General features: G+C 33.8%; 1 protein-coding gene across 1 annotated transcript in view; it reads left to right on the forward strand.

Moving 5' to 3' along the window:
* Nucleotides 1-16,612, forward strand: part of LOC120353521 (tyrosine--tRNA ligase, cytoplasmic-like) — a 23,423-nt gene extending 6,811 nt beyond the window's left edge. The window contains exons 4-8 of the mRNA XM_039437414.1: nucleotides 2,394-2,642; nucleotides 5,387-5,515; nucleotides 7,716-7,866; nucleotides 13,085-13,232; nucleotides 15,966-16,612. Of these exons, the coding sequence (XP_039293348.1) occupies nucleotides 2,394-2,642; nucleotides 5,387-5,515; nucleotides 7,716-7,866; nucleotides 13,085-13,232; nucleotides 15,966-16,076 (788 nt within the window). The 3' untranslated portion in view covers nucleotides 16,077-16,612. The remainder of the gene's footprint in view (nucleotides 1-2,393; nucleotides 2,643-5,386; nucleotides 5,516-7,715; nucleotides 7,867-13,084; nucleotides 13,233-15,965) is intronic.
* Nucleotides 16,613-27,896: the final 11,284 nt, after the last annotated feature.

Genomic DNA, 27,896 nt, shown 5'->3' on the forward strand with positions numbered 1-27,896 from the left:
ACAAAAGCCAGTTAAATTTTAATCATGATTAATTCCGCGAGAACCTTTCAGAGAAGCCGTCTTATCAAAAAGGCCTTCTCTGATTGGTACTCGTGGAATTAACTACGGTTAAAATTCAACCGGCTTTTGTGCAACCGGGCCTAGGATGTCAAGTTGTCGACTTTTAAAGTGTCATTTCAGGTATTATAATTTGTGTTTCTCATACGGTAATATCTAAAAATTATTTCATTTATTCAAAAATACATTTCAAATCAGTTATACGACTTGTGTACTGAAGTATTTTTTTAGAATGGTAAAAAAATGGCGGCTGAGAATTGCTTGTTTACATCTGTACAGTCACTGACACATGTAAAAATGAAATATTTCTGGCAAATTGACAACATTGCAAAGCTAGAGAGAGATAGCGCTATCTGCTTTGTTGCATGTTAAACAAGAATAGCAACACTATTATCAACCGTACACTGCCATTAAAACGTGGACCTCACTATAGCATAGAAGCACAATAGAATATATCAAGTACCCTTCTATTTCATCACAACACAACTAGTTTGAAACCATCAAGCCATCATGGAACTAAAAGAGGAAGGAACTGCCGGTTTCCATCTGTCATACACTACATGGAAGTCCTTGATTCGTTTGAGATGAGAGACAGGTCGGAGCTGCAGCTGTGAGATGGGATTATAGTGAGGATGCAATGTGCCAATGTGCAATGACTCGAAACTATGAACACCTCATCACCTGTCCTAATATGAAAATACATTGCACGATGGAGGATATTATTTTAGAAAATCACAAAGTAGTTTCTGCAGCTGATTTTGGAATAGTATTCGACTCTGTGTGCCCCCAGACACGAAAGAAGAAGAAGAAGAAGAAGGAGGAGAATAGGAAAAAGAATGAGGCGGTGAAGAGGGGAGAGGAAGAAGAAGTAGAAGAAGAACTCTTCAAGAGCTATTTTTAAGTATAAATGACACATGAAGTATAGTTAAATCTATAGTGAGGTCCACGTTATAATGGCAGTGCAGAAAGATAGGAGAAAAACGTTGTCGATCCTCTGTCTTGTCAATGCCTTCTATAGACGGTAGCTGATACAGGTTTACTGATGTAATATTAACGGTTCATTCTCGTTTAAAATAATCAATTATAATTTATTGAGCAAGGAATTATATTTTTCAATAATTTCATAATGATTTTTCATAATTAAGATATTTTGTTAATTAATTATTAATATTACATTGTTAAAAGACGATCTGGCAACAGAGCAAAGCGAGAAAGAGATAGCGCTATCCGCTTTGTTAAATGATAGACAAGGATTCCAATACCATTGCTTATCAAGCACTGCCATTATAACGTGGACCATACTGTAGTTATTTTGTGGTAAAATAAAAGGGGACTTGATGTTACTTTCAGTAGCTCCTTAAAATAAAAGTGAGTAATTTTCATTGCATTCTGTTCAATTTTATGGCGATTGAAGATATACTTAATCTATTTTCGATTTAATTTCAGAATTCTAAATCTATCGCGAGAAAATGTTTTTCAATTTTATACTATTTTAATTATTATTAAACCAAAATCCCAATTAAATGCTGTAAATCAGGCGTATTGGCTTCTCATAAAATGAGCGCTGCTATCTAGAGATTGTCAGTTTGGTGTAAGGCTAAGCATTCCTGACCGGCAATTAGGAGGTACCGGGTTCGATTCCCGGGCTGACAAATAATTTTCGTATAGTAGCGCTCATCGAATTTCCATCTAGCTGTTTATCCTGTTGTCAATATTTGCAGTAGCAGAAGTCTTCGGGGTGATTTACAGCATTTAATTGTGATTTTCGTTAAATAATAATTATTTATTCATTAGTTAGCATTTGAACAAATGCAACTTATAATCTATTTCCATCTGTGTTCTACTGTTTCTTAGTGAAAAATAATATATTCTCATTTTGTATTTCCTCAAATGCATTCTATTCAATTTTAGAGCCGATTTCTGAGCTCGGGATTTAGTTATGTTCTGGACTTTAAACAGCTGGAGTCAGAAAATTGACTTTCAAAAACGGGGCATTGTCGCAGTAAATAGTTACAGCAAAATAAATCTTTATTTTCTCATTTCTATAATTGGAAATGTTCCTTGACGAAATGAAACATTCCTAAATTCAAAACAGCTGAAACTTTACACTATTTTCTCTTTATTCTATTTTGTGTTCAATTTTATAGTTTTTCGAAATTTAATTTAAACGTTACTTTGACAATGACTACGACTACGCTCCGTTTCAGTTAGCCAATTTTCTGACTCCAGCTGTTCAAAGTCTAGAACTTAGCTAAATCCCGAGCTCGGAAACCGGCCCTTGATGTTATTTTATGACGGATAAACTTGTAATTAGTTGATTTTCGATTCGATTTCAGAGTTCGAGATCCACCGCGACGATAAGAACGGAGGCAATTTGTCGTTTGCGACTTACGACGAACTGGCCGCTTGCTTTGCGACGTCGCAACTGCATCCGGCCGATTTGAAAGCGGCAACCGAACGATACATCAACGATTTGTTGGAGCCGATACGTCGAACTTTCGAGGCACCCGAACTGAAGGCCTTGGCTGCGTCCGCCTATCCGCCACCGGCAGGCAAGAAACAGCAACCTGCTCAGGCCAAACAAGGTGATAACAACCTGTGCAGATTCAACTAGATCATCTATAATGTTATTCTAAGGCCGGTTACAGAGCTCTACCGACCGTCTGTGCATACGTCAGTCGCGCTTGTCTTTTCCGTAGAGATTCCATGTACAAAGTAAGACTGACGGCACGCATGCGCACAGCCAGTAAGATGCGTTTTACAATGCGTACAAAGACCATCTGTCGACTGAAGCGCTATTGAAGCAAATAGAAGCTTTCAGAGCTGTACTGATCAGTAGCCCGACATCGCACCATAACCACACTGCTGACACCTCTGCCCGAATTGAATAACATCATAATGAATGGATTCAATTAATAAATATACATATAGTGAGGTCCACGTTATAATGGCAGTGGAGAAAGATAGCAGAACAACGTTGCCGATCCTCTTTCTTGTCAATGCCTTGTATAGACGGTAGCTGATACAGGTCTATTGATGTAATTAACTGTTCATTCTCGTTTAAAATGATCGATTATATTTTATTAAGCAAGGAATTTTGTTTTTGAATAATTTCATAATTAAGATGAAATATTTTGTTACTTAATCGTTAATTCTACTTTTTTAAAAGACAATCTGGCAACAAAGCAAGGCGAGAAAGAGATAGCGCTATCCGCTTTTTTGAATGATAGACAAGGATAGCATTAACATTGCTAATCAAACACTGCCATTGTAACTTGGACCTCACTGTAGATAATCTATAATATTATTCTAAATGATGGAGCCATTTTTAATATTGATTTATTACTAACCAGTACCAATCCTAAATGAACAATCTTTATACCAATGGAAAGAGAAAGTTTCAAATTTTGTGGCGGTTAAGCCTGGTTTTCACTAGTAGAGTTAGTGGTCGAGTAAAGTGACATACTAACTCTACTCTAATACTTGGTCGAGTAACTGTTTTGGCTACAATTGCGAATAGTAGGTAAAGTGTGTTGTCTAATGAACAGAACTAACCTTAAAATGTCAATACTTTTTAATAAATTAACACTTTAACACTTATGTATTTCAAGTGTTATCATTTATGTTTAAATTAAGTATTTTAATGGTGTTTTTGTTCTGAAAAAATTTTATTGTATTATAGCATATAAGAATTTTTAAATACTTTGAAATAAAAACACACTTATATCATCAAATTCTACAGTTTTATTTTGTACAGGACCATGGTTTCGTGGAATTTGATGATATATGTGTGTTTGTATTCCATTATATAACGGTTCTACAACATCGACAGTGACTCAGTCGAATTATCACTTTAATAAATTATTGATACTTTTTAATAGATGACAATACTTCTTAAATTTGATAGCCTACGACACGACTCTACTAGCTCAAGACTGTTTTCATTAGCATAGTAGTGGTAGAGTAGAGTGAGAAGCGGTGGTGGGGGAAGGCAAGTGGTAGAGTAGTATCCCACTCTATGCCACTGAAAACTAGTACTACATCATGAACGTTTTCATTAGTTGGTACTTGCCCAGGGAACTCTACCACTAAGGGCTGTTTGCACAGTGACTGTTTAAACTAAATTTCATTTTAAACTAGATTAAATACAAATCAAGTCTAGTTTGTTATTACGTGTTTCATTTTTAGTTTAAGTCACCAGCTGATTAAATCGAGTTCAAGCTTTGACTGTGCAAACGGCCCTAACTCTACTAATGAAAACCAGGTTTAAACCTTACATTAACCTTGAAAAAATATATATATTCTATATTCGCCACTGATAGATAGGTACCTATTTTTACTTTCCTTGCCCTATTACCATAGGTAAGGAAAGTATTGCTTTCCAAAAAAAAATTAAGATACCCCAATTTTAAGTTTTCTATACGTTTCAAGGTCCCCTGAGTCCAAAAACATGATTTTTGGGTATTGGTCTGTATGTGTGTATGTCTGTGAACACCATAACTCCATTCCTAATCATCTGATTGACTTGAAATTTCAAATTCAAGGTCCTTATACCATGAGGATCCGACAATAAGAAATTCAATAAAATTAAATTCAAGATGGCGGAAAAATGGGGATAATTACTAAAAAACCATGTTTTTCACGGTTTTCTCGAAAACGGCTCTAACAATTTTCTTCAAATTTATATAATGGATAGCTATTTATAAGCCCTATCAACTGACATGAGTCTCATTTCTTGGAAAATTGCAGGAGTTCCGTAATATTCTTAAGAAAAATGAATAATATTCATAACTAAAAAACATGTTTTTCACGATTTTCTCAAAAATGACTTGACCGATTTTTTTTCAAATTCATACCCTGTATATTTATTTATCAGCTCTATCAACTGGCATGAGTCCCCTTCCTGAGAAACTAATGGGGGGTCCACCCCATCCTAGAGAAATATACTTTGTAACCTCCTTCTCGTGCTTGAGGTAGGTAGGTAGAGCAGTTTATAAAAAGAACACATAGTCGAGATATTTCATCTGTAGAACAGCTGTTTTGACGACTTTAGAAAAAAATAATCGAATTTCACAATTTACACAAAGGAAAAAGAACTCTGAAAACAATCATCGTAGTTTGAAATATGTTACCGCCAATCGTCATTATGTTATTCCCCTAAATTATTCTCGTTTGAGAATGAGGCTTACAGTTCAATGAGCAAGGAAAGTTGTGTGAGTGTCAGTACCACACCAGATTTTTATTGCTATTTCTGTTTTAGATATCAATATTATTGTTGTTAGCAGTTTATTATTGCAATTTATTGATGTAATTTTATGTAATTTGATAGGCGGGGGTGGTGGCACGGCTACGAACGACGCCATAGATCCCAGCCGATTGGACGTGAGAGTTGGCAAAATTGTTAAAGTCGACAAACATCCTGATGCAGATGCTCTCTACGTAGAACACATCGATCTAGGTAAGGGCCGAAACATACGAGGCGTTTTTTCAGACGAGTCGGCTCGGCGCAACAGGACAGGAAACTCTCTGATTGGGTTGGCGTGTCGAGAACCAGCCAATCGGAGAGTCTGATAAACAATTTAAGATACTAGTTTCGTTTATTACTCCATAATTTCAATATCATAATTATGATAACAATATCAAGTCAATTTTATTCAAAATACTAGCAGGTAAACGGGTTACGGAGTACGGGTCTAATTAAAAACTTAACAAACTGAAAACTTGACGTAATATAATCTTGAAAAATTTAAAACAGGCCTTCCAGTAGTTCTGTGAACAGTAGACCTCACGAAGTTTTCTCATTCACAAGTATCTGATGTCACCTGTTCTGTTGATTCAGTTGAATCACAATTCACAGTTGAATCATAATATTTACTCTTAAAAACTGTTATTTGTTTTCTCCAAGACCAAAATCTCACTTATGTTAATAAACTCAGTTTACGTTTGAATTTGTATCCCATATGAGAAATTATCCAGTTCCGTGATAATCTTTCCATCTGATAAAAATATTTCTCAACTATTTCAAAACTAATTCTATTCAATCGAGAGTATTATAATTTCTTTAGCATTATTCAGTTCATTTAATCATTTTTTATAAATTTAGTTTTAAAATGGGGAATACTGATGGGCACGCATCATAAAAAATACTGAAACCCTAACTTATAGAAATCGACACGAAAGATGCTGGATTCTGTGTATGTTGTTTGGATGTCGATTCTACATGTATATGTTATGTTATGTCAACCCGGAAAGCTTTCAACATAGGAACCACAGTCATAACACAAGAAACAGAAACCTTCTTTTTAGGAACGTGGCTAGGAAGGCAATATATCAACGACACTTTAACCACTCAGCACCAAAACTCCACAATCTACTTCCTGCACAAATCAAGTCAATAGAAAACCCAACAAGATTCAAAACTGCCGCTAAGAACTTGATTATTTCAACTGGAGGACATCATATAGAAAACATAATCTCAAACAATATGTGAGCTCACTTACCCAACTTATTTGCTGTTTGCACCCCCACCCACAATCTATTACTACTACTAACACCTACTCTAGTACATGGGTTTCCCATAGTTGAGTAGGTTAATTTCCAATACAATTAAATTCTATATTTTTTATAGTATTGTATTGTATTTTAGATATTGTGTACTTTTCATGTTTTAATTGCTTGTTTGTAATTTTTTAAGAAATAAATTTATTAATTATTTATTTATTCATTTTATTTATTAAAACTATTGGTTTTTTCACCTGACCACCTCACTTGTATCAGTGATTTATTTTTTGTTATTGAGGATAGATTTTTTGTCTTTCAGCTAGTTCCAAACCAGATTTTAGATTGTAAAACTTTGTTTTTCTCAATTTTTTTAATTACTTTTATGCTTACTTTGAAGAACTTTATTTCTGTTCAATGATGCTCCTTTAATGCAGACGTGACCTTGTTAATAAGGTTATTTGCACACAGTAGGGCTATTCACAATGTTGCTTTAGCCAGCTAAAGTGCTATTTGCTAACTCTGGACTGTAAATGCCCCATCTAAAAGCAACTGCCATAAGCTAACTGCAATAGCGGTCCAAGCGGATAATTAGTGTACCTAACTCAAAGATTATAACGTCACTTTTGCTACAAAATATGGCCGCCGTTTTAACAGAGTTAGCGGACTGAAACCTGCGCTATCTGCTATCTCGTCTGTTAACTTTTCTCTAATGTGCCACTATAGCATTGAGTTAACACAAACTTAGCAAATAGAGGGAGTTAGCGAATAGCTCGACTTAGCCAGCTAACTCCAACATTGTGAATACCCCTAATATTTTATCTTGTACATTAATTATCTTCTGCTACATAGTGCAACTGTACTAAATTCAATTCTAAATAATATTTATTATTGTCTTACAATTGTTAGAAGTGTGATATCTGTACCGTATTTATTTGTTTACAATGTTGTCATTAGTATTGTTTATTTTATTTTATCTTTACTTTGCACTGTATGCATAATATTCATGCTGTGTTGTATTGTATACCGTTATAGAAGTCTGTAAATTTTGCTTTTTTTGTTGAAATGAAACATTATAATGTGTATAAGTCAATTCTTTTCTTTATTATATATTATGGATTGTCCAGTTTATCCTGCACATGTTGTTTTTTATTGTACAGGTGAAGAGGAGCCGCGTACTATAGTGAGTGGCCTGGTGAAGTATGTGCCCATAGAAGAGATGCAGGATAGAATGGTGGTCGTGCTATGCAATTTGAAACCGGCCAAAATGCGGGGAGTCGAATCGCAGGGAATGGTGCTCTGCGCCTCTGTGTAAGTCATTCATAAATTTATAATTCACCTCAAATTAGTTCTCTATAGTGAGGTCCACGTTATAATGGCTGAATTTGATAAAAAAAATCGGTGTTCCTATCCTTGTCTATCATTCGACAAAGCCCTCCCTTTTTATAGTGAGGTCCACGTTATAATGGCAGTGTTTGTTTAGCAATGGTACTGCTATCCTTGTCTATCATTCAACAAAGCCGATAGCGCTATCTCTTTCTCGCTTTGCTCTGTGGTCAGATTGAACAATTTCGAATTGATCATTAATTAACTAAATATTTCATCTCAATTATGAAAATTCATTTTGAAATTATTTAAAAATATAATTTGTTGCTTAATAAAATTAATCATTTTAAACGAGAATGGACAGTTAATATTACATCAATAAACCTGTATCAGCTACCGTCTATAGAAGGCATTGACCAGACGGATTATCGGCAACGTTGTTCTCCTATCTTTCTCCACTGTCATTATAATGTGGACCTCACTATAGATCAGGGCTCTCCAACCTACGGCCCGCGGGCCACATCCGGCCCACCGCGAGTTATTGCAACCGATTTTTAAAAATATATATTTATACACTTCTTTGACAACAACTGTGTGTTCAGTAATCTTTTCTTACTTGCCACTCCATTTCTTAATAAGTGTAAAATTAGCTGTAAACAAGCAGCGATCAATCATTGCGAGATATTAGAAAATGGTCCCTCAAGTCAAATTCTACATACATCCTTGTTATTGGCCCTCTAAGCCTCTCAAGAATTAACAATGTGGCCCTTGGATAAAAAAAGGTTGGAGACCCCTGCTATAGATCATTGATCATCTCAAATCAAAGTTAGGTTAGGTTAGTCACTCATCTGTTGTATTGGAGTTGACATGCCATTTGAGTGGGGGAACTGCAGCCGTGACGTAGGCTGTAGTACGGTTGTAGACCATGTGTTGGATTCCAGCACCCCAGCATGATTAGAGGTGGCTATGGTTCAGTGCATAATATGAATGCAAATATTGCAATGCATCGAATTTATCGGGATCGGTTTATCAGTTTATTGCAATCCATTGGTCTATCAAGATCGATTTATGGGTTAATCTGATATTATAATGATTAATAATAATAATTATTATTATTTCTCTGGTCGAGGGTACAACACGACCAGAGGAGTTCATTCAAAATATAGTCATGATTAGAAAAAGCATATTAAGCTATACAATTATTTATAAAGTATTAATACAATTGGTTAATTATTTGCTGATCTAAGAAAATGTGGCCCCACTATTTATGAATATATGAATATGCGTCGGGATGCAACTAATTTTGCTGTTGCTTAAAATTTTACGCCAAAAGTGAAAAATTCGAATAAAGATACATCTTGCGAGTCAATTTATACACCGCTGTGTGTATATTATTATGATTGACTGTCGAGTAGAGTGGTGTGTGGAATTCAAGAGTAGATTAAAATTTTTAATTATTGGGGCAAATCTTTCCTCTATTTCCATTGGAAGCAATGTAGAAAGAAGATGTATCATTTTTTGACTGGTACAATACTTTGAAAATTACTCTTCAATGTTTGTTTCCATAACGAACTGCTTGTTAATAATTACTTTTGAACAACTAAATTACTAAATAGCAGTCAGGTATAAATAAAAGTTATTAGCTTCCACTCACATTAGTGGAGTAGTTTCTACACTCGTGTAGATGAAGGGCCTAGTGTCCGAAAGCGCTCCACTAATGTGAGTAGAAGCTAATAGCTTTTATTTAGAAATACCTGACTGCTATGTCGTAGTTTAGTTGTTCAAAAGTGATTCTGAAAACTGCTTTTCAAGAAGCAGAAGAAGAAATTAGATTAGATACGATGAAGACAAATATTAAGGTGCCGTTCTGAAGAAAATGATGAGGGTACCTTGTTGAACACACAGGAAAAAGAAGCCCTGAAATATGTTGCAAGAATTTACAAAGAGACTGTTTCCCAGTATAAAGAAGCAATGAACAGTAATTGGGTTGAAGGCTTAAGTAGAGGGATTTAATCTGTCTCATTCATCAACTTTCAAGGAACATTCAAATTTTTATTTTTTTGATATTTATATCACCTAGTTGAAGACTAATGAGCTATTCTATTTTGACTTAAATTGATAAGAATATTGCTTGTGAAGGTAAACCCATTGGTTAAGCCTTATATATTGGTCAAGGATTAAATTGAAGATTATTTTAAGCATAAAAGGATACAGTATTCTGCCTTTGCATCTAATACTGTATCCTTTTATGCTAAAAATAATCTTCAATTTAATACTTGACCAATATATATATATATATATTATATATATATATATATATAAGGCTTAACCAATGGGTTTCACCTTCCAATTGAATGAAGTATGGAGTAAGTAGGCCTACATGAGTGCTTCAATTGATTTGTCAAAAATAAAGAACTGGTTTGATCACAATAGCCTTACAGTAAATGTGGAAAAAACGAAGTTTATGCCAATAGTTACAAGAAATCAAGCTGATCCAGGCTCTCTAATACCAACGATGCATTCTTGTAATAATCCCAGGTCTGCTGGATGTAATTGTAGTATGATTGAGCGCGTTGATCATTACAAATACCTGGGCGTTGTCTTGGATTCCAAGATGAGTTGGGTACAACATGTCCAGTGTGCTAAGAATAGGCTCAGAAAGCTGCTTCACGCATTTTCAGAGCTTAGTAATGTTCTGAGTGTGGATCAGTGCAAAGTAGTTTACTTTGCCTATGTCCAATCTATAATACTATATGGAATTCTAGCTTGGGGAGGGGCTTCCTCCTCAGTCATTGAGCCTCTCGCAGTCACCCAAAGATCAATTATAAAAACAATTTTAAAGAGATACTTTAGATACCCAACGATACAGTTATTTATCGAATTTCCCGTACTGAATGTTAGACAACTTTCTATTAAATCCTTGTTGATCCACATAAAAAAATACAAAACTGAACTTCTGGGAGAAACAGTTAACCATAGCTACTCAACTCGCCACAGATCCAATTACAGCTTTGAGATACCTCAGCTGACTCACGGCTCTGAACTGACAAATCCTTCATACCTGGCCCATATCTTGTACAGAAATGTGCCAGGGGTGATTAGGGAAGCAGAGGCATTTAGTTTGGTAGTGTTTAGGAAGAGGGTGGACAGGTGGCTGTACCAGATTGGTTAGGAAGCTTCAGAAGAACTACTCCAATCTCGTTATGCTTGGTGACCAACACGACTTCATGGTTTCCAGACAATTGATTGGTATTTATTTTATCATTGATATAACCGATTTGACTGTTTTGCCTTTGTGGTTTATGCTTTTTTTCATTCTCTCTTCTGAGAATTTCTGGAATCCCTGCCACTGCGGTCTTCAAAAAAAATATTGTTTTTTCTTCTTTATTTATTCTTTTAATCAATCAAGGTATTAAATATACTTATTCCTACATACTCATTCTTAAATATACATCAGCACAATATATTATCTATTTTATAATCAGAATATTAATAATACATCCATAATATAAGTGTATTCTCTATTATTTACTTTTATGAGCAGATTAAGCTTATTATGTATAAAGTGGAACTCCTCCCCTACACACAGATGGATAGTCTAGTAGGGGGATTCCAAAATATGTTGTATATTGTATTTCTTATTCGTGTATTATGTTTTTTGGAAATAAACTGAATTGAATTGAAAAAAAAAGTTGAAATTGGTATATTTAGCTACATCATTAGAATCAGTGATTCATTCGCTTTAAGTACAGAGAATTTTAAAGTTCCAGCCAAGGGTGTTAAACGACGATGTATTTGAAGCTGTAGTGAATAAGCTGTATGCTCGTCTGGTTACTCTATCAGTTCAAATATGATACTACACGTGACGTCACGCTAGCGTTCCCCCACCACTTTGAATCTTAGGGTACAAACACACTGAAAGTGGAGCGTGGCTTGGCGTGGTCAGAGGACGCGTCTGAGCGTCAAGCGTCAAGGGCTTAGAAAATGGAGTTGTCCAAGTTTGCACGGACATTACTTTGTGGGAATAATTGAAGAATTGGATTTCAGCTAAGCCTGCTAGGACAGAGTGGGTTAATTAAGTTAACTTTGACTATTTGGTCGACTATTTGGTGAATATCACCATCTGTTTAATTTGTTAAGAAAGCATGATTTTGTTAAGAAAACATGCGAATGTCAACTTCTAAATTTGATTAGTGAGAAATATTTTTACTCTCCTTGCACTATTACCATAGGTAATGAAAGTATTGCTTTCCGAAAAAAATTAAGGAACCCCAATTTCCAAATTTCTATACGTTTCAAGGTCCCCTGAGTCCAAAAAAAATGGTTTTTGGGTATTGGTCTGTATGTGTGTGTGTGTGTGTGTGTGTGTGTGGTGTGTGTGTGTGTGTGTGTGTGTGTGTGTGTGGTGTGTGTGTGTGTGTGTGTGTGTGGTGTGTGTGTGTGTGTGTGTGTGTGTGTGTGTTGTGTGTGTGTGTGTATGTGTGTGTGCGTGCGTGCGTACATCTCATCTACCAATTAACGGAATGACTTGAAATTTGGAACTTAAGGTCCTTACACTATAAGGATCCGACACGAACAATTTCGATCAAATGCAATCCAAGCTGGCGGCTGAAATGGCGAAAATGTTGTCAAAAACAGGGTTTTTCGCGATTTTCTCAAAAACAGCTCCAACGATTTTGATCAAATTTATACCTAAAATAGTCATTCATAAGCTCTATCAACTGCCACAAGTCCCATATCTGAAAAATTTCAGGAGCTCCACCTGATCTATGCAAAGTTTGATTTTAGATTCCCAATTATCAGGCTTCAGATACAATTAAAACAAACAATTTCAAGTGGAAAAGATTGAGCATGAAAATCTCTACAATTAATGTAGGCTATCGTAACATTTTCACCTAAAATTGATAATAAGCTCGAAATTCGAAATAAATATGATTGCAAACTGTTGGCAACTGTTGATTATATTAAATCATTCACTACCTCGTGTGTCTCCAGCGTTATTGTCCTGTCACCAGCTGGCTCAGATCTTTGTTTATAAGTAGACTTGAGATGCGCGTGAACACTAGCGTCAGGTGATTAATTTTCATAACGGCAAGGAAAGTTGTGTGAGTGCGCCACACCAGATTTTTGTAATTAGTTGTCGTTGTACTTTGTTCAGCCTGGTTTGTTTTCGCTAATATTTTGTGTTTTGTGCTGTGTTTAGTGAGGAGGGTGACACCAAGTGTGTGGAGCCTCTTCTACCTCCCGCTGGGAGCGCTGCCGGCGACAGGGTGCATGTAGATGGCTACGAAAGTTCGCGACAACCAGATGCTGTACTCAACCCTAAGAAGAAGATATGGGAACAGTTGCAGGTAGGTTGCATATTAGGGATAAGCCACATGAAGAGTTTTCCAGGTACTTTTGCGCTGAGTCGGCAGGCCAGGGAGCTCTTCGATTGGGTTGACGTTCGGGAATCAGCCAATCCTAGAGGTTTCTGCCCTGCCGACTCATCCGCCTTATGTGGCTTGGCCTCAAGTGTACAGCAAAAAATGCAGTGAAAAGAGATGATGCCATCCAATGCAAGGGCCAGCTCTTTGAGATCCATCTATACTAAAGTGTGGTCAACGTTATAATCGTCGTATGTCAAATATTTCTTCTATTTTTGGTTTTGAAGAAGTTGGATTTGAAAATCTACTTTGTAAAAATAATTCAGTAAAAAACTGAAAATTTTTTAAAGTGAACAACTGTAAGCTAGTGAGGTCCACGTTATAATGGCAGTGTTTGATTAGCAATGGTAAAGCTATCCTTGTCTATCGTTCAACAAATCAGATAGCGCCATCTCTTTCTCGCTTTGCTCTGTAGCCAGATCGTCTTTCAACAATGTAGAATTAATAATAATTCAACAAAATATTTCATCTTAATCATTAAAATTAATTATGAAATTATTGAATATAATTTCTTTCTTAATAAAATATAATTGATTATTTTAAATGAGAATAAACAGTTAATATTACATCAATAAACCTGTATCAGCTACCGTCTATAGAAGGCATTGACAAGACAGAGGATCGGCAACGTTGTTTTTCTATCTTTCTCCACTGCCATTATAACATGGACCTCACTATACAAGACTTGACCCATTTCGGACTATGTGTGTAACCTTATCTAAATTTGGGAGAGGAATAGCACAAGGTTACCTTATTTTTTCTCTCCCTGTCATTTTTGATGATGTACTTGTTGTATGAATCAATAAAGAATAAAGAATTTCATTTCAGTTTTTTTTATTAATTTGAGGGCCAGTTTCCGAGCTTGAGATTTAGCCAAGTTCTAGACTTTTCAACTCTAGGATTTTGAATAGTAAGCTTATCTTATACTAGATGTTATCTTTCTCGATAAATAATCGTCCTAAATGAAACCTTATCTTTAAAGTAGGGAAGGGGGTGCAGCTTCCATTCAATCTTTCAACTGATTTGTTCCTGGAGATGACTGAGCCAAAAAGTCACGCCTCGCCCCTCATTTTGATTGAGTTTTACATTTTAAATTGAGTGGAAATGACAGTAGATGTTGTCGATTTTCTCCTATCACCGCCTTCTCCGTAGTTAGATGTGGTTGAGGTCATAAAATCTACAAGGGCTATCCAGAAAGTAGATTACGTTTTGGAATAAAAATGAACTAAGTATAGGAAACAAATTCTATTATATACACATGATTGCCACACTCAAATACTACTTTTCTAGATAGTCACCATTCAAATCAAGGCATTTATGATGGCGATGAACGAGCTTGGAAATTTCGTTGTCGAAGAACTCGGCCTTGGTTACCTCTTGTTGCAGTCATCAAAACAATGCAGACATAGCCAGTCACTTGTTGAATGCTGAGAATAGGTGCAAGTCGCTCGGTGCCAGGTTGGGAGGAAACAACTGCCACTTGAAACATTCAACAACCTCACGAGTGACATTTGCTGTGTGGCACTGGCCGGGCGTTGGCCAACATCTTAGAGCTCAACATTCCTCTACGCTTGCTTTGAATTGAAGGGGTTATAATACAAGGGGTCCAAGTGACATATTGTTAGTTTCGACAAAATTGAGCCTAAAGTTTACTTACATTAATTAATTCATTCATGAAATGAATATAGAAATGATATTCACCCATTCCTATAACTATTCAGTATACTTTTACCAAATCAAACGTACAGTTTCATGTCTCAAATTGCTCTCCTTTCTCAATTATCAGCTAAATAGTGATAAGTAGTATCACTTGTACCCCTTGTTCACCAAACAAAACTCTATTGTCAAGCTACACATAAATCTATCAAATTTAACAGCAATTTAACAATGATTATGACCTCATTGCAATATTATCTGATTCGCTAATTGGTTCTTGAGGTATCTTTTGCTTGGTGACATGGCTTAATCAAGGTTAAATTTGATTTGATGGATACGAGCAACCCTTGTCCTGTAAACAAGGGATCCAAGTCACTTGGACCCCTTGTTTAATCAAAAACAGCTGTTTGGAAATTTAGTTTGAAAATTTTACACCAGATGTCAGCACTGATTAGACTTACGCTTATACCTCTTGTATACTAGATTTTTACCACTTTCAGCTATCGATTACTGTAGCTAACTCAAAAAAATGAAAAATGTCACTTGGACCCCTTGTATTCTGCCCCCCTCAATTGCTCTTCTGAGGTTTTGGAGAGTTTGGCAATACCTTTGAGAGTTTATTGTAGTGTCTCTTTCCAGGAAGTCCACCAAAATCACACTTTTCTGTGCCAAAAAATAGTTACCATCATCTTCCTTGCCGACATTGTTTGCATGGGTTTTTGGGGAGAACTTGTGCGCCTCCACTGCATTGATTGCAATTTTGTTTGACAGTTGACGTGTTGCCAGTTGCCATGTATCGATGCGACATTCCTCTGAAACCTCTTCATCCTCTTCTTCTTCTTCTTTTCATCCTTCTACTTCATCATCATCATCATCATCTTCTTTTCCTCCTCTCCCTTCTAGCTACTTATTATTAATCACCATCCTTATTGTAAGCGTCCAAAAAGTATGTTTAATGCTGCAGCCAATTTTTCCATAAATATTTGAAAATTTCTGTTCCAGGTCGACCTGAAAACATCGTCCAGTTGCGAGGCGCAATGGAAGGGAAGCAGCTTGCAAACTAAACTCGGAAAAGTAACCTGTAAATCTATGAAAAATGCTCCAATCAAGTGAATTTGCATAACAAAATTCTACAGGTTTAATCATATGAAAATCTATGAAAAATGCTCCAATCAAGTGAATTTGCACTGCAAAATTCTGCAGGTCTAATTATCATTTAATTTTTTTGACGGTCGCTTATGGTGGCGGCTTGTAATACAAAATGCCACGACTTTTTATTTTTCAGAACAAAATAATTCTATTTCTCCAGTTGCACTCTGCGACTTCACTTGGTACACTGAAAACTGTCTACATTCAAAGTTGTATAGTAGAATAAAATGTATTGAGATTTAGGCCTACTTCTAACTGTCATTATTCCTTGAAAATTATTTATTTATTTATACATTAATGAATACCATATCATTCTCAACTATGAATGATTGGGGAAGGAACAACAGGCTTAAAGCCTAAAACTGTTACTTTCCCAAATTTGGTTAGAAATTGACCAAAAATAGGTTATGTTCATCACTTCATATTATGAATACTATCTATTGAAAGTATTTTAATAGGGCTAATTGAGTTGTTTATTATAGAAATTACTATTATCGTACTATTTATACTTCTTTAAATTATAAGCACAACTATTCTTGAACTAGAAACTAGTTGTGCTTATATTTAGGGCCGGTTTCCGAGCTCGGGATTTAGGTAAGTTCTAGACTTTAAACAGCTGGAGTCAGAAAATTGGCTTTCCAAAACGGGGCGTAGTCGCAGTAAATAGTTGCAGCAAAATAAATCTTTATGTTCTCATTTCTATAATTGAAAACGTTTTTCCTTGACGAAATGAAACATTCCTAATTAATTCAAAATAGCTGAAAATTTACAATATTTTCTCTCTATTTTATAGTTTTTTCGAAATTCAATTTAAACGTGACTTTGACAATGACTACGACTACGCCACGTTTTGGAAAGCCAATTTTCTGACTCCAGCTGTTTAAAGTCTAGAACTTAGCTAAATCCCGAGCTCGGAAACGGGCCTTAATGTTGTGTTTTAAAGTACGAAGAGGGTAATATAGTAATTAAATCAAATCAAATTATTTATTGTCACACAACATTAAAATGTTACAACAACGTCATTAATAACACAGAGAACATCAATTTAAAAAAGAAATCTTCAACTTTATATAAACATTCATTGACCAGTACTTTTTTCAAATATTTACAGTAACTATTAAAGCTCATTCTTTTGATATTTTCAGGCAAAGCGTTATAAAGTTTTATTGACATGTATTGCCAGTTTTTTTGAGAACTTGTAAATTGGCAATACTCGACTCTTATATTATTCCTATGTCTAGTGTTATGTTGGTGTATCCTAGAGTTAACATCATATTCATTCTATAATAATCTATAATAATTGAACGTGAATATTATATTTTCTACAGGGCTAGTAGATATTTTTATTATTTATAGAATTTCTAGTGTCCATTTATTTTATTTGCTTGTCTTTGGACGTGTCAGCTAAGAAAATTGAAATATACTAGGGATTCTACATAATACTCCAGATAAAACTTGAATGGGAAGTATTCCATTTTAAATTTGATGACAGTTTGATGTCAATCTCTGTTTTCAATATTATTTCTGAGATCTGTTTCATTTTTTATATACACAGTTTTTTTATTTCTGAGATCTGTTTCATTTTTCATTATATTATTCATGAATTTTGTCATTGATCAACTGAAAAATAAGCAATAATGTTATATCGGGTATGTTGTGATATTTGAAAGAAATGAAATAGATGAATTTCGAACTGCTAACTGGTTTTTATTTGTGTAATGTCCAGATATCATCAAATATCATTGAGATTCAAGTTGTAAAGTGATTGGAAATGATAGGACGGCAAGGTTGCCAATTCTAGACCTAATCCTCTCCTACGACAGGAGTAGATTTTGCAACTCAGAGAGAAGATTTCAATCCGAGTTTTTGTCAACTCAATCCGAAACTTTTCATGTTTCACTCTGTATTGTAGCGAAACATCTCATATTATTAGCATGACACGTGATAGGCCAACCTCTATCCACAGCTCGAATAATATCATCCAAATCTGGGAGATTTGCATTTTTCATGAAATCCATGAATCATTATGGATTTTTGCGAAAATGGTCAAAAATTAAAATCGCTCAAACTCTGTGTACTTGACGAGAGGAACATAATATGTCGTCACATTGGCGAATTTCGCTACTATTATTGAGTTATAAGCATTTAGATGCTTACATTTCCCACATTTGGATGATATTTGGGCTATGGATAGAGGTTGACCTAACAAGTGTCGTGCTATATTATTAAGAGACGTTTCGCTACAATACAGGCTGAGTTATCCACTCAAACATAGAATCTTACCTCCACTCTCAAATCAGAAAAATTGCTCGTCTTCAAACGCTTATAACTCAAGAATGGGAGTGAATTTCGCCAATGTGATGACATATTATTGACCCGTATTCATATGGATTTTTGTTAAATCATCTCAGAAAATGGGAATTTTTCTTGTTATTATAAACACTTGGAAAGTTATCGGTATTTTATTCAATAAGCTTATTCATTTTATTTCAATAAAATTAATAAGCTTTTTTAATAACATAAAAAATTCCCATTTTTTGAGATTATTCAAGTGTAAATCTGTATGAATACTGGTCATTTAAAGAGGAATAATCAAGTAATCAAAATAAAATGTATAATTAACTAAGTAATTGAAAGAATAAGAGGCAAGCCACAGGAATGGTTTTAGAAAGTCGGCGGGACAAGAAGCTAATTGAGTTGGCGTTTGGGAATCAGCTGATAATCAGCCAATTGGAGAGACTCTTGCCCTGCCGACTCGTCTGAAAACGCCTGAAAAAGCACTTTGTGTGGTTTGGCCTTTATTTATTATGTCTGTTCGTTTATTTGGGTGATTTTATTGCAATAAATTAAATAAGTTTATTGAATCAGATACGTTCAACTGAACAATTTCTTCAATATAATATTCTAGGAGTAAACATTTAAATAAGTTGGATGGTTTAATTAAAACAAATCAACAATGAATACACTATCTAATGTTAGAGTCAATTCAATTAACAACTAAATAGTTGCAAATTTTTGTTGAGGGTGTAGCAGAATGGATGGGGTACCCTAACCATTCTCTATCTTCTCCGTCACACTATATAAATAATGTTATTTATCAGTAAAAAAGTACAAACAAAAACATAGCTTCTGCAAAATTTAATTATATGAACTAGTTATAATTTCCAAATTTACTTAGGAAAGACACTCCCGAGAAATTTCTATGTGGGAGATCCAATCAAAATCCAATATCTTAAATTATTTTTGCTTCCAACTTAGAGTGAGATTGAAATTAATTAGAAAGAGAAATAAATATCCAAAATTGAATTTTCACATAATTCGAAAATTATTTGGACTCCGAAGTTTAGTTTGCCTGGCAATATTGCCAGGGAATGGGATCTGCAGCAATTCCTGGAACAGGAAAGTAACACATGTAGCACCAAAAAGCTCAAGCAATATCATTGCTACTATGGTGAAATTAAAAATAAATCGTCAGTAACAAAATATGTATATTATTTAGACCAAACTAGTTTACACTACTTTTTATAGTGAGATTCACGCTTTCAGTCATCCTGACCATGATTGGTGCTGCTAACCAAAGTGGACAGCTTTATCCTTTTCCAACTTTGCACCGTTGCCAAATAAAGAAATATAATAAAAAAATATATTTAAGAGGTCATAATATGACAGATATATATAGGTCATAATAAGAGATATTATCTCTTCAACGGAAGCTCATTTCTCCAATCCATTTGCAGATTCGAATTTCTCGCATCAAGGAACATGAGGAAACATAGTTTGAAATGAATTTTTCCTTCCTTGAAGAATGGAAGACTTTATATTCCATGATCGATTTTCGTTCTTTAATTAGCTGGGTGATGTTGAAGGTATCTAAGAGGTCATATCTCTTCAACAGCAGCCCAATTCTCCAATCCATTCCCAGATCTGGATTCCTTGCTCCAAGGAGCATGAGAAGGCATAGTTGGGATGATCCTTTCCTTCCCTGAAAAATGGGAAAATTCACTTATCGATTTTTTTTTCAATGAGCTGGTTGATGTTGAAGGTATTTAAGAGGTCATATCTCTCCCACGGAAGCTCATTTCTCCAATCCGTTTGCAGATTCGAATTTCTCGCTTCAAGGAGCATGAAGATTCACAGTTTAAAATGATTCTTTCCTTCATTGAAAAATGGAAAAGTTAATATTTGCATGATCGATTCTCGTTTTCAATAAGCTGGGTGATGTTGGAAGTATTTAAGAGGTCATATCTCTTCAACGGGAGCTCCTTACACCAATCCGTTCGCAGATTCGAATTTCTCGCTTCAAGGAGCATGATGAGTCATGTTTTTAAATGATTCTCTCCTCTCTTGAAAAATGGAAAAGTTAATATTCACTGATCAATTTTCGTTTTTCAATAAGCTGGGTGATGTTGGCGGTATTTAAGAGGTCATATCTCTTCAACGGAAGCTCATTCCTCCAATCCGTTTGCAGATTAGGATTCCTTGCTTCAAGGAGCATTAGAAGGCCTAGTTTGAAATGAATCTTTTCTTCCCTGAAAAATGGAAAAGTTTTATATTCACAGATGGATTTTTGTTTATCAATGAGCTGGGTGATGTTGAAGTTATTTTATGAGGTCATATCTCTTCAACGGAAGCTCATTTCTCCAATCCGTTTGCAGATTCGGATTCCTTGCTTCAAGGAGCATGAAGAGACATAGTCTAGATGATCCTTTCCTCTCCTGAAAAATAAAAGAGGTAATATTCACTGATCGATTTTTGTTTTTCAATGAGCTGGATGATGTTGAAGGTATTTAAGAGGTCATATCTCTTCAATGGAAGCTCATTTCTCTAATCCATTTGCAGATTTGGATTCATCGTTAAAGGAGCATAAGGCGGTGGCATAGTTTAAAATGATTTTTTCCTTCCCTGAAGAATGGAAAAGGTTATATTCACTGATGGATTTTCGTTTTTCAATGAGCTGGATGATGTTGAAGGTATCTAAGAGGTCATATCTCTTCAACAGGAGCCCAATTCTCCAATCCATTCGCAGATCTGGATTCCTTGCTCCAAGGAGCATGATTCAATGATTCAATGATTCAATGATTTTATTACAGCCAGAAAATACATACAGTACACTAGGCCATGTCATTACAATAAAATTTCTAACAGAATTACAATAACAATACATAAATAAAGATAATACACAACATGCAGTGCAAGAGCAGGCTTCAAAGCTATTCGGTTTCTCACAAGAAAATAATAAATAATAATACAGAAATATCAATAAACAATTACTAAACTTCAATTCTATCACAGTCTATACAGCCTATTCTAATTTTAATCTATACCTACTTTTACAATAAATCGTGAACAAACTAAAACCATAGAAACTCTATTATCACAGTCGGCAATTTACTTAGTGCTTTACACAGTCAATTTACATAGTGCTTGGGTCAGACTCGTCAAACTCATGAATGGAATAGAACGGGTTGGCGACCAGCCATGACTTGACCCGCTTCTTAAAGCTCACCAGAGGCAGCTCTCTTACTTCATCAGGTAGCCTATTGAAAAATCTGATGCCAGATATGGGAAAACTTTTCCTGGATCTTTCCAATCTCACCCCGGGCAGGACCAGGTTTCCATTTCCCCGTGTAGCGTGACTGTGGATCTGATTGGCCCTGGTGTACAAGCATGAGGAGGCATAGTTGGAATGATCCTTTCCTTCCCTGAAAATGGAGATGTTTGAAAAATTGAAAAATTACTTATCGATTTTTTTTTCAATGAGCTGGTTGAGTTGAAGTTATTTAAGAGGTCATATCTCTCCTACGGAAGCTCATTTCTCCAATCCGTTTGCAGATTCAAATTCCTCGCTTCAAGGAGCATGGGGATTTACAGTTTAGAATGATTCTTTCCTTCCCTGAAAAATGGAAAAGTCAATATTTGCTGATCAATTTTTGTTTTTCAATGAGCTGGGTGTTGTTGAAGGTATTTAAGACGTTATATCTCTTCAACGGGAGATCATCTCTCCAATCAGTTCGCAGATTCGAATTTCTCACTTCGAAGAGTATGAGGAGGCCTTTTTTGAAATGAATTTTTCCTTCCTTGAAGAATGGAAGACTTTATATTCCATGATCGATTTTCGTTCTTTAATTAGCTGGGTGATGTTGAAGGTATCTAAGAGGTCATATCTTTTCAACAGGAGCCCAATTCTCCAATCCATTCGCAGATCTGGATTCCTTGCTCCAAGGAGCATAAGAAGGCATAGTTGGAATGATCCTTTCCTTCCCTGAAAATGGAAAAGTTAATATTCGCTGATCGATTTTTGTTTTTCAATGAGCTGGGTGTTGTTGAAGTTATTTGAGACATTATATCTCTTCAACGGGAGATCATTCCTCCAATCCCTTTGCAGATTCGAATTTCTCGCTCCAAGGAGCATGAGGAGGCATGGTTCAAAATGATTCTTTTCTCCCCTGAAAAATGGAAAAGTTGGAAAAAAGGGAAAATTCACTCATCGATTTTCATTTTCCAATGAGCTGGTTGATGTTGAAGGTATTTAAGAGGTCATATCTCTTCCACGGAAGCTCAATTCATATTCGAATCCCTCGCTACAAGGAGCATAAGGCAGCATAGTTCAAAATGATACTTTCCCTTCCTGGAAAATGGAAAACTTAATATTTGCTGATCGATTTTAGTTTTTCAATAAGCTGGGTAATGTTGAAGGTATTTAAGAGGTCATATATCTTCAATGGGAGCTCATTTCTCCAATCTGTTCGCAGATTCGGATTCCTTGCTTCAAGGAGCATGAGGAGGCATAGTTTAAATTATTCTTCCCTTTCCTGACAAATAGAAAGTTAATATTCACTGATCGATTTTCGTTTTTCAATGAGCAGGATGATGTTGAAGGTATTCAAGAGGTCATATCTTTCCAACGGAAGCTCATTTTTCCAAACCGTTTGCTGATTCGGATTCCTCACTTCAAGGAGCATAAGTAGGCATAGTTAGAACGACTCTCCCCTCCCCTGAAGAATGGAAAAGTTTATTTTCACTGATTGATTTTCGTTTTCCAATGAGCTTGGTGATGTTGAAGGTACTAAAGGATATCTCTCCAACGGATGCTCATTTCTTCAATCCGTTTGCAGCTTCGGATTCCCCGCTTCAAGGAGCATTATGATGTATGGTTCAGAATGATTCTTCCCTTCTCTAAAAGATGAAAAAGTTGATATTCACCGATTGATTTTTGTTTTCCAATGAGCTTGGTGATGTCGAAGGTACTTAAGAGGTCATATCTCTTCAATGAAAGCTCATTTCTCCAATCCATTTGCAGCTTCAGATTACACGCTTCAAGGAGCATGAGTAGGAATAGTTCAAAATGATTTTTTCCTTTCTTGAAAAATGGGAAAGTTTATATTCACCGTTCGATTTTTGTTTTTCAATGAGCTGGTTGATGTTGAAGGTATTAAAAGGGTCATATCTCTCCAAGTGAAGCTCATTCCTCTATTCCATCTACATATTTGGATTCCTCACTTCTAGGACCATGTGGAGGCATAGTTTAAAAGATTCTTCTTTTTCCTGACAAATAAAAAGTTAATATTCACTGATCGATTTTCGTTTTTCAATTAGCTTGATGATGTTGAGGGTATTCAAGAGGTCATATCACTCCAACGGAAGCTCGTTTCTCCAATGTTTTTTCAATGTATTCCAATGTTTATTCAATGTTTTTTCAATGTTTTTCAATGTTTTTTGAAGTTTTTAAATGTTTTTCAATGTTTTGCTATGTTTTTCCGATGCTTTCCAATGTTATTCAATGATTTTCAATGTATTCCAATGTTTTTTCAATGTTTTTCGATGTTTTTCAATTTTTTTAGATGGTTTTCAATGTTTTTCGTTGTTTTTCAATGTTTTTCCAATGTTTTTCAATGTTTTTTTCAGTGTTTTTAAATGTTTTTCGATGTTTATCAATGTCTTTCGATGTTTCACGATGTTTTCTAATGTTTTTTATGTTTTTCATTGTTTTTTCGATGTTTCTCGATGTTTTACCAATGTTCCTCGATGTTTTTCAATGTATTTTGATATTTTTTCGATGTTTTTCAATGTTTTTTCAGTGTTTTTCAATGTTTATCAATGTTTTTTCAATGTTTCACGATGTTTTCTAATGTTTTTTCGATGTTTTTCAATGTTTTTACAGTTTTTTCCAATGTTTTTCGATGTTTTTCAATGTTTTTTCAGTGTTTTTCAATGTTTTTCAATGTTTTTTATGTTTCTTCAGTGTTTTTCGATGTTTTTTAGTGTTTTTCAATGTTGTTCAATGTTTTTCAATGTTTTTCAATGTCTTTCGATGTTTTTCAATGTTTTCCAGTGTTTTTCAATAATTTTTATCGTTTTTTGATGTATTTCAATTTTTTTCCAGTGTTTTTCAATGTTTTTTCAGTGTTTTTCTATGTTTTGTAATGTTTTTCAATGTTTTTTCAGTGTTTTTCAACTTTTTTCATTGTTTTTACAGTTTTTTCAATGTTTATCAATGTTTTTCAATGTTTTTCAAAGTTTTTCAATGTTTTTTCAATGTCTTTCGATGTTTTTCAATGTTTTTCCAGTGTTTTCTGATGTTTCCAATGTTTCTCAATGTTTTTCAATGTTTTTCCAGTATTTTTCGATGTTTTTAATGTTTTCAGTGTTTTTCAAGGTTTTTCCAGTGTTTTTCAATGTTTTGTGATGTTTTTCAATGTTCTTTAATGTTTTTTCTGTGTTTTTCAATGTTTTTTAATGTTTACCCATGTTTTTCAATGTTTTTCTATGTTTTTCAATGTTTTTTCAGTGTTTTTCAATGTTTTTCAATGTATTTCAATATTTTTCAATGTTTCTTCAATGTTTTTCAATGTTTTTCTAGTGTTTTTCCATGTTTTTCGATGTTTTTTCAGTGTTTTTCAATGTTTTTCGAAGTTTTTCAATGTTTTCCCAATGTTTTTCAATGTTTTTTTTGAGTGTATCTCATTTTTTTTCCAGTGTTTTTTTCGATGTTTTTCAGTGTTTTCCAATGTTTTCCAATGTTTTTCGAAGTTTTCCAATGTTTTTATATGTTTTTCAATGTTTCTTCAATGTTTTTCAATGTTTTTCAGTGTTTTCCAATGTTTTTTAATGTTTTTTCAGTGTTTCCAATGTTTTTCAATTCTTCTCAATGTTTTTCCATCGTTTTTCGATGTTTTCAATGTTTTTCTATGTTTTTCCAGTGTTTTTTGATGTTTTTCAATGTTTTTCGATGTTTTTTAATGTTTTTCAATGTTTTTTCATGTTTTTTTCAGTGTTTTTCGATGTTTTTCAATGTTTTTCCAGTGTGTTTTGATGTTTATTAATGTTTTTTCAATGTTTTTCAGTGTTTTTTAATGTTTTTTCAGTGTTTTTAGATGTTTTTCGATGTTTTTCAATGTTTTTTCAATGTTTTTCAATGTTTTTTCAATGTTTTTTAATGTTTTTCAGTGTTTTTCGATGTTTTTTCAATGTTTTTCCAATGTTTTTCAATGTTTTTTCAGTGTTTTTCGATGTTTTTCTATTTTTTTCAATGTTTTTCCAGTTTTTTTCGATGTTTTTCAATGTTTTTCATTGTTTTTACAGTGTTTTCCAATGTTTTTCGATGTTTTTCAATGTTTTTTAGTGTTTTTCAATGTTTTTCATCGTTTTACGATGTTTTTCAATGTTTTTCAATGTTTTTTCAGTGTTTCCAATGTTTTTCAATTCTTCTCAATGTTTTTTCATCGTTTTTCGATGTTTTTCTATGTTTTTCCAGTGTTTTTCGATGTTTTTCAGTGTTTTTCAAAGTTTTGTAATGTTTTTCAATGTTTATCAAAGTTTTTTCAGTGTTTTTCGATGTTTTTCGATGTTTTTCAATGTTTTTCCAGTGTGTTTTGATGTTTAATAATGTTTTTTCAATGTTTTTCAGTGTTTTTCAATGTTTTTCCAGTGTTTTTAGATGTTTTTCGATGTTTTTCAATGTTTTTTCAATGTTTTTCAATGTTTTTCCAATGTTTTTCAATGTTTTTTCAGTGTTTTTCGATGTTTTTTCAATGTTTTTCCAATGTTTTTCAATGTTTTTTCAGTGTTTTCCGATGTTTTTCTATTTTATTCAATGTTTTTTCAGTGTTTTTCGATGTTTTTCAATGTTTTTCATTGTTTTTACAGTGTTTTCCAATGTTTTCCAATGTTTTTCGATGTTTTTCAATGTTTTTTAGTGTTTTTCAATGTTTTTTCATGTTTTTTCAGTGTTTTTCGATGTTTTTCCAATGTTTTTTGATGTTTTTCAATGTTTTTCGATGTTTTTTAATGTTTTTTCAATGTTTTTCAATGTTTTTTCAGTGTTTTTCAATGTTTTTTCAGTGTTTTTCGATGTTTTTCAGTGTTTTTCAATGTTTTTCGAAGTTTTTCCAATTTTTTTCAATGTTTTTCCAGTGTTTTCCAATGTTTTTCAATGTTTCTTAATGTTTTTTCATCGTTTTTCGATGTTTATCAATGTCTTTTCGATGTTTCACGATGTTTTTAGATGTTTTTCGATGTTCTTCAATGTTTTTTCAATGTATTTACAGTTTTTTTCATTGTTTTTTAATGTTTTTTAATGTTTTTCAATGTTCTTCCAGTGTTTTTCGATGTTTCTAATGTTGTTCAATGTTTTTCCAATGTTTTCCCAGTGTTTTTCGATGGTGTCAATGTTTTCAATGTTTTCAGTGTTTTTCAATGTTTTTCAATGTTTTTCCAGTGTTTTTCGATGTTTTTCAATGTTTTCCAGTGTTTTTCAATGTTTTTCAATGTTTCTCCAGTGTTTTTCAATGTTTTTTAATTTTTCAGTGTTTTTCAATGTTTTGTGAGGTTTTTCAATGTTGTTCAATGTTCTTTAATGTTTTTTCTGTGTTTTTCAATGTTTTTCAATGTTTTCCCATGTTTTTCAATGTTTTTCGATGTTTTTCAATGTTTTTTCAGTGTTTTTCAACGTTTTTCAGTGTTTTTCGATGTTTTTCAGTGTTTTTCAATGTTTTTTCAGTGTTTTTCGATGTTTTTTAGTGTTTTTCAATGTTGTTCAATGTTTTTTAATGTTTTTTCAGTGTTTTTCAATGTTTTTCAATGTCTTTCGATGTTTTTCCAGTGTTTTTCAATGTTTGTCGATGTTTTTTATCGTTTTTGATGTTTTTCAATGTTTTTCCAGTGTTTTTCAATGTTTATCAATGTTTTTTCGATGTTTCACGATGTTTTCTAATGTTTTTTCGATGTTTTTTCATGTTTTTAAGGTTTTCCAATGTTTTTTCGAGTTTTTCAATGTTTTTAGTGGTTTTCAATGTTTTTCATGTTTTTAATGTTTCTTCAATGTTTTTCGGATTTTTCAATGTTTTTCCAGTGTTTTGCAATGTTTTTTCAGTGTTTTTCAATGTTTTTCAATGTTTCTCAATTTTTTCATCGTTTTTCAATGTTTTTCAATGTTTTCTAATGTTTTTTTAGTGTTATTCAATGTTTATCAATGTCTTTTCGATGTTTCAGGATGTTTTAAGATGTTTTTCAATGTTTTTTCATGTTTTTCAGTGTTTTTCGATGTTTTTCAATGTTTTTCCAGTGTTTTTTGATGTTTTTCGATGTTTTTTAATGTTTTTTCAATGTTTTTCAATTTCAATGTTTTTTCAGTGTTTTCCAATGTTTTTCGATGTTTCTTAATGTTTTTTCATCGTTTTTCGATGTTTATCAATGTCTTTTCGATGTTTCACGATGTTTTTCGATGTTCTTCAATGTTTTTTCAATGTTTTTCAATGTTTTTTCAGAGTTTATCGATGTTTTTAA

This window comes from Nilaparvata lugens, chromosome 11, assembly GCF_014356525.2.
Source record: "Nilaparvata lugens isolate BPH chromosome 11, ASM1435652v1, whole genome shotgun sequence".
In the NCBI taxonomy this organism is placed as follows: Eukaryota; Metazoa; Arthropoda; class Insecta; order Hemiptera; family Delphacidae; genus Nilaparvata; species Nilaparvata lugens.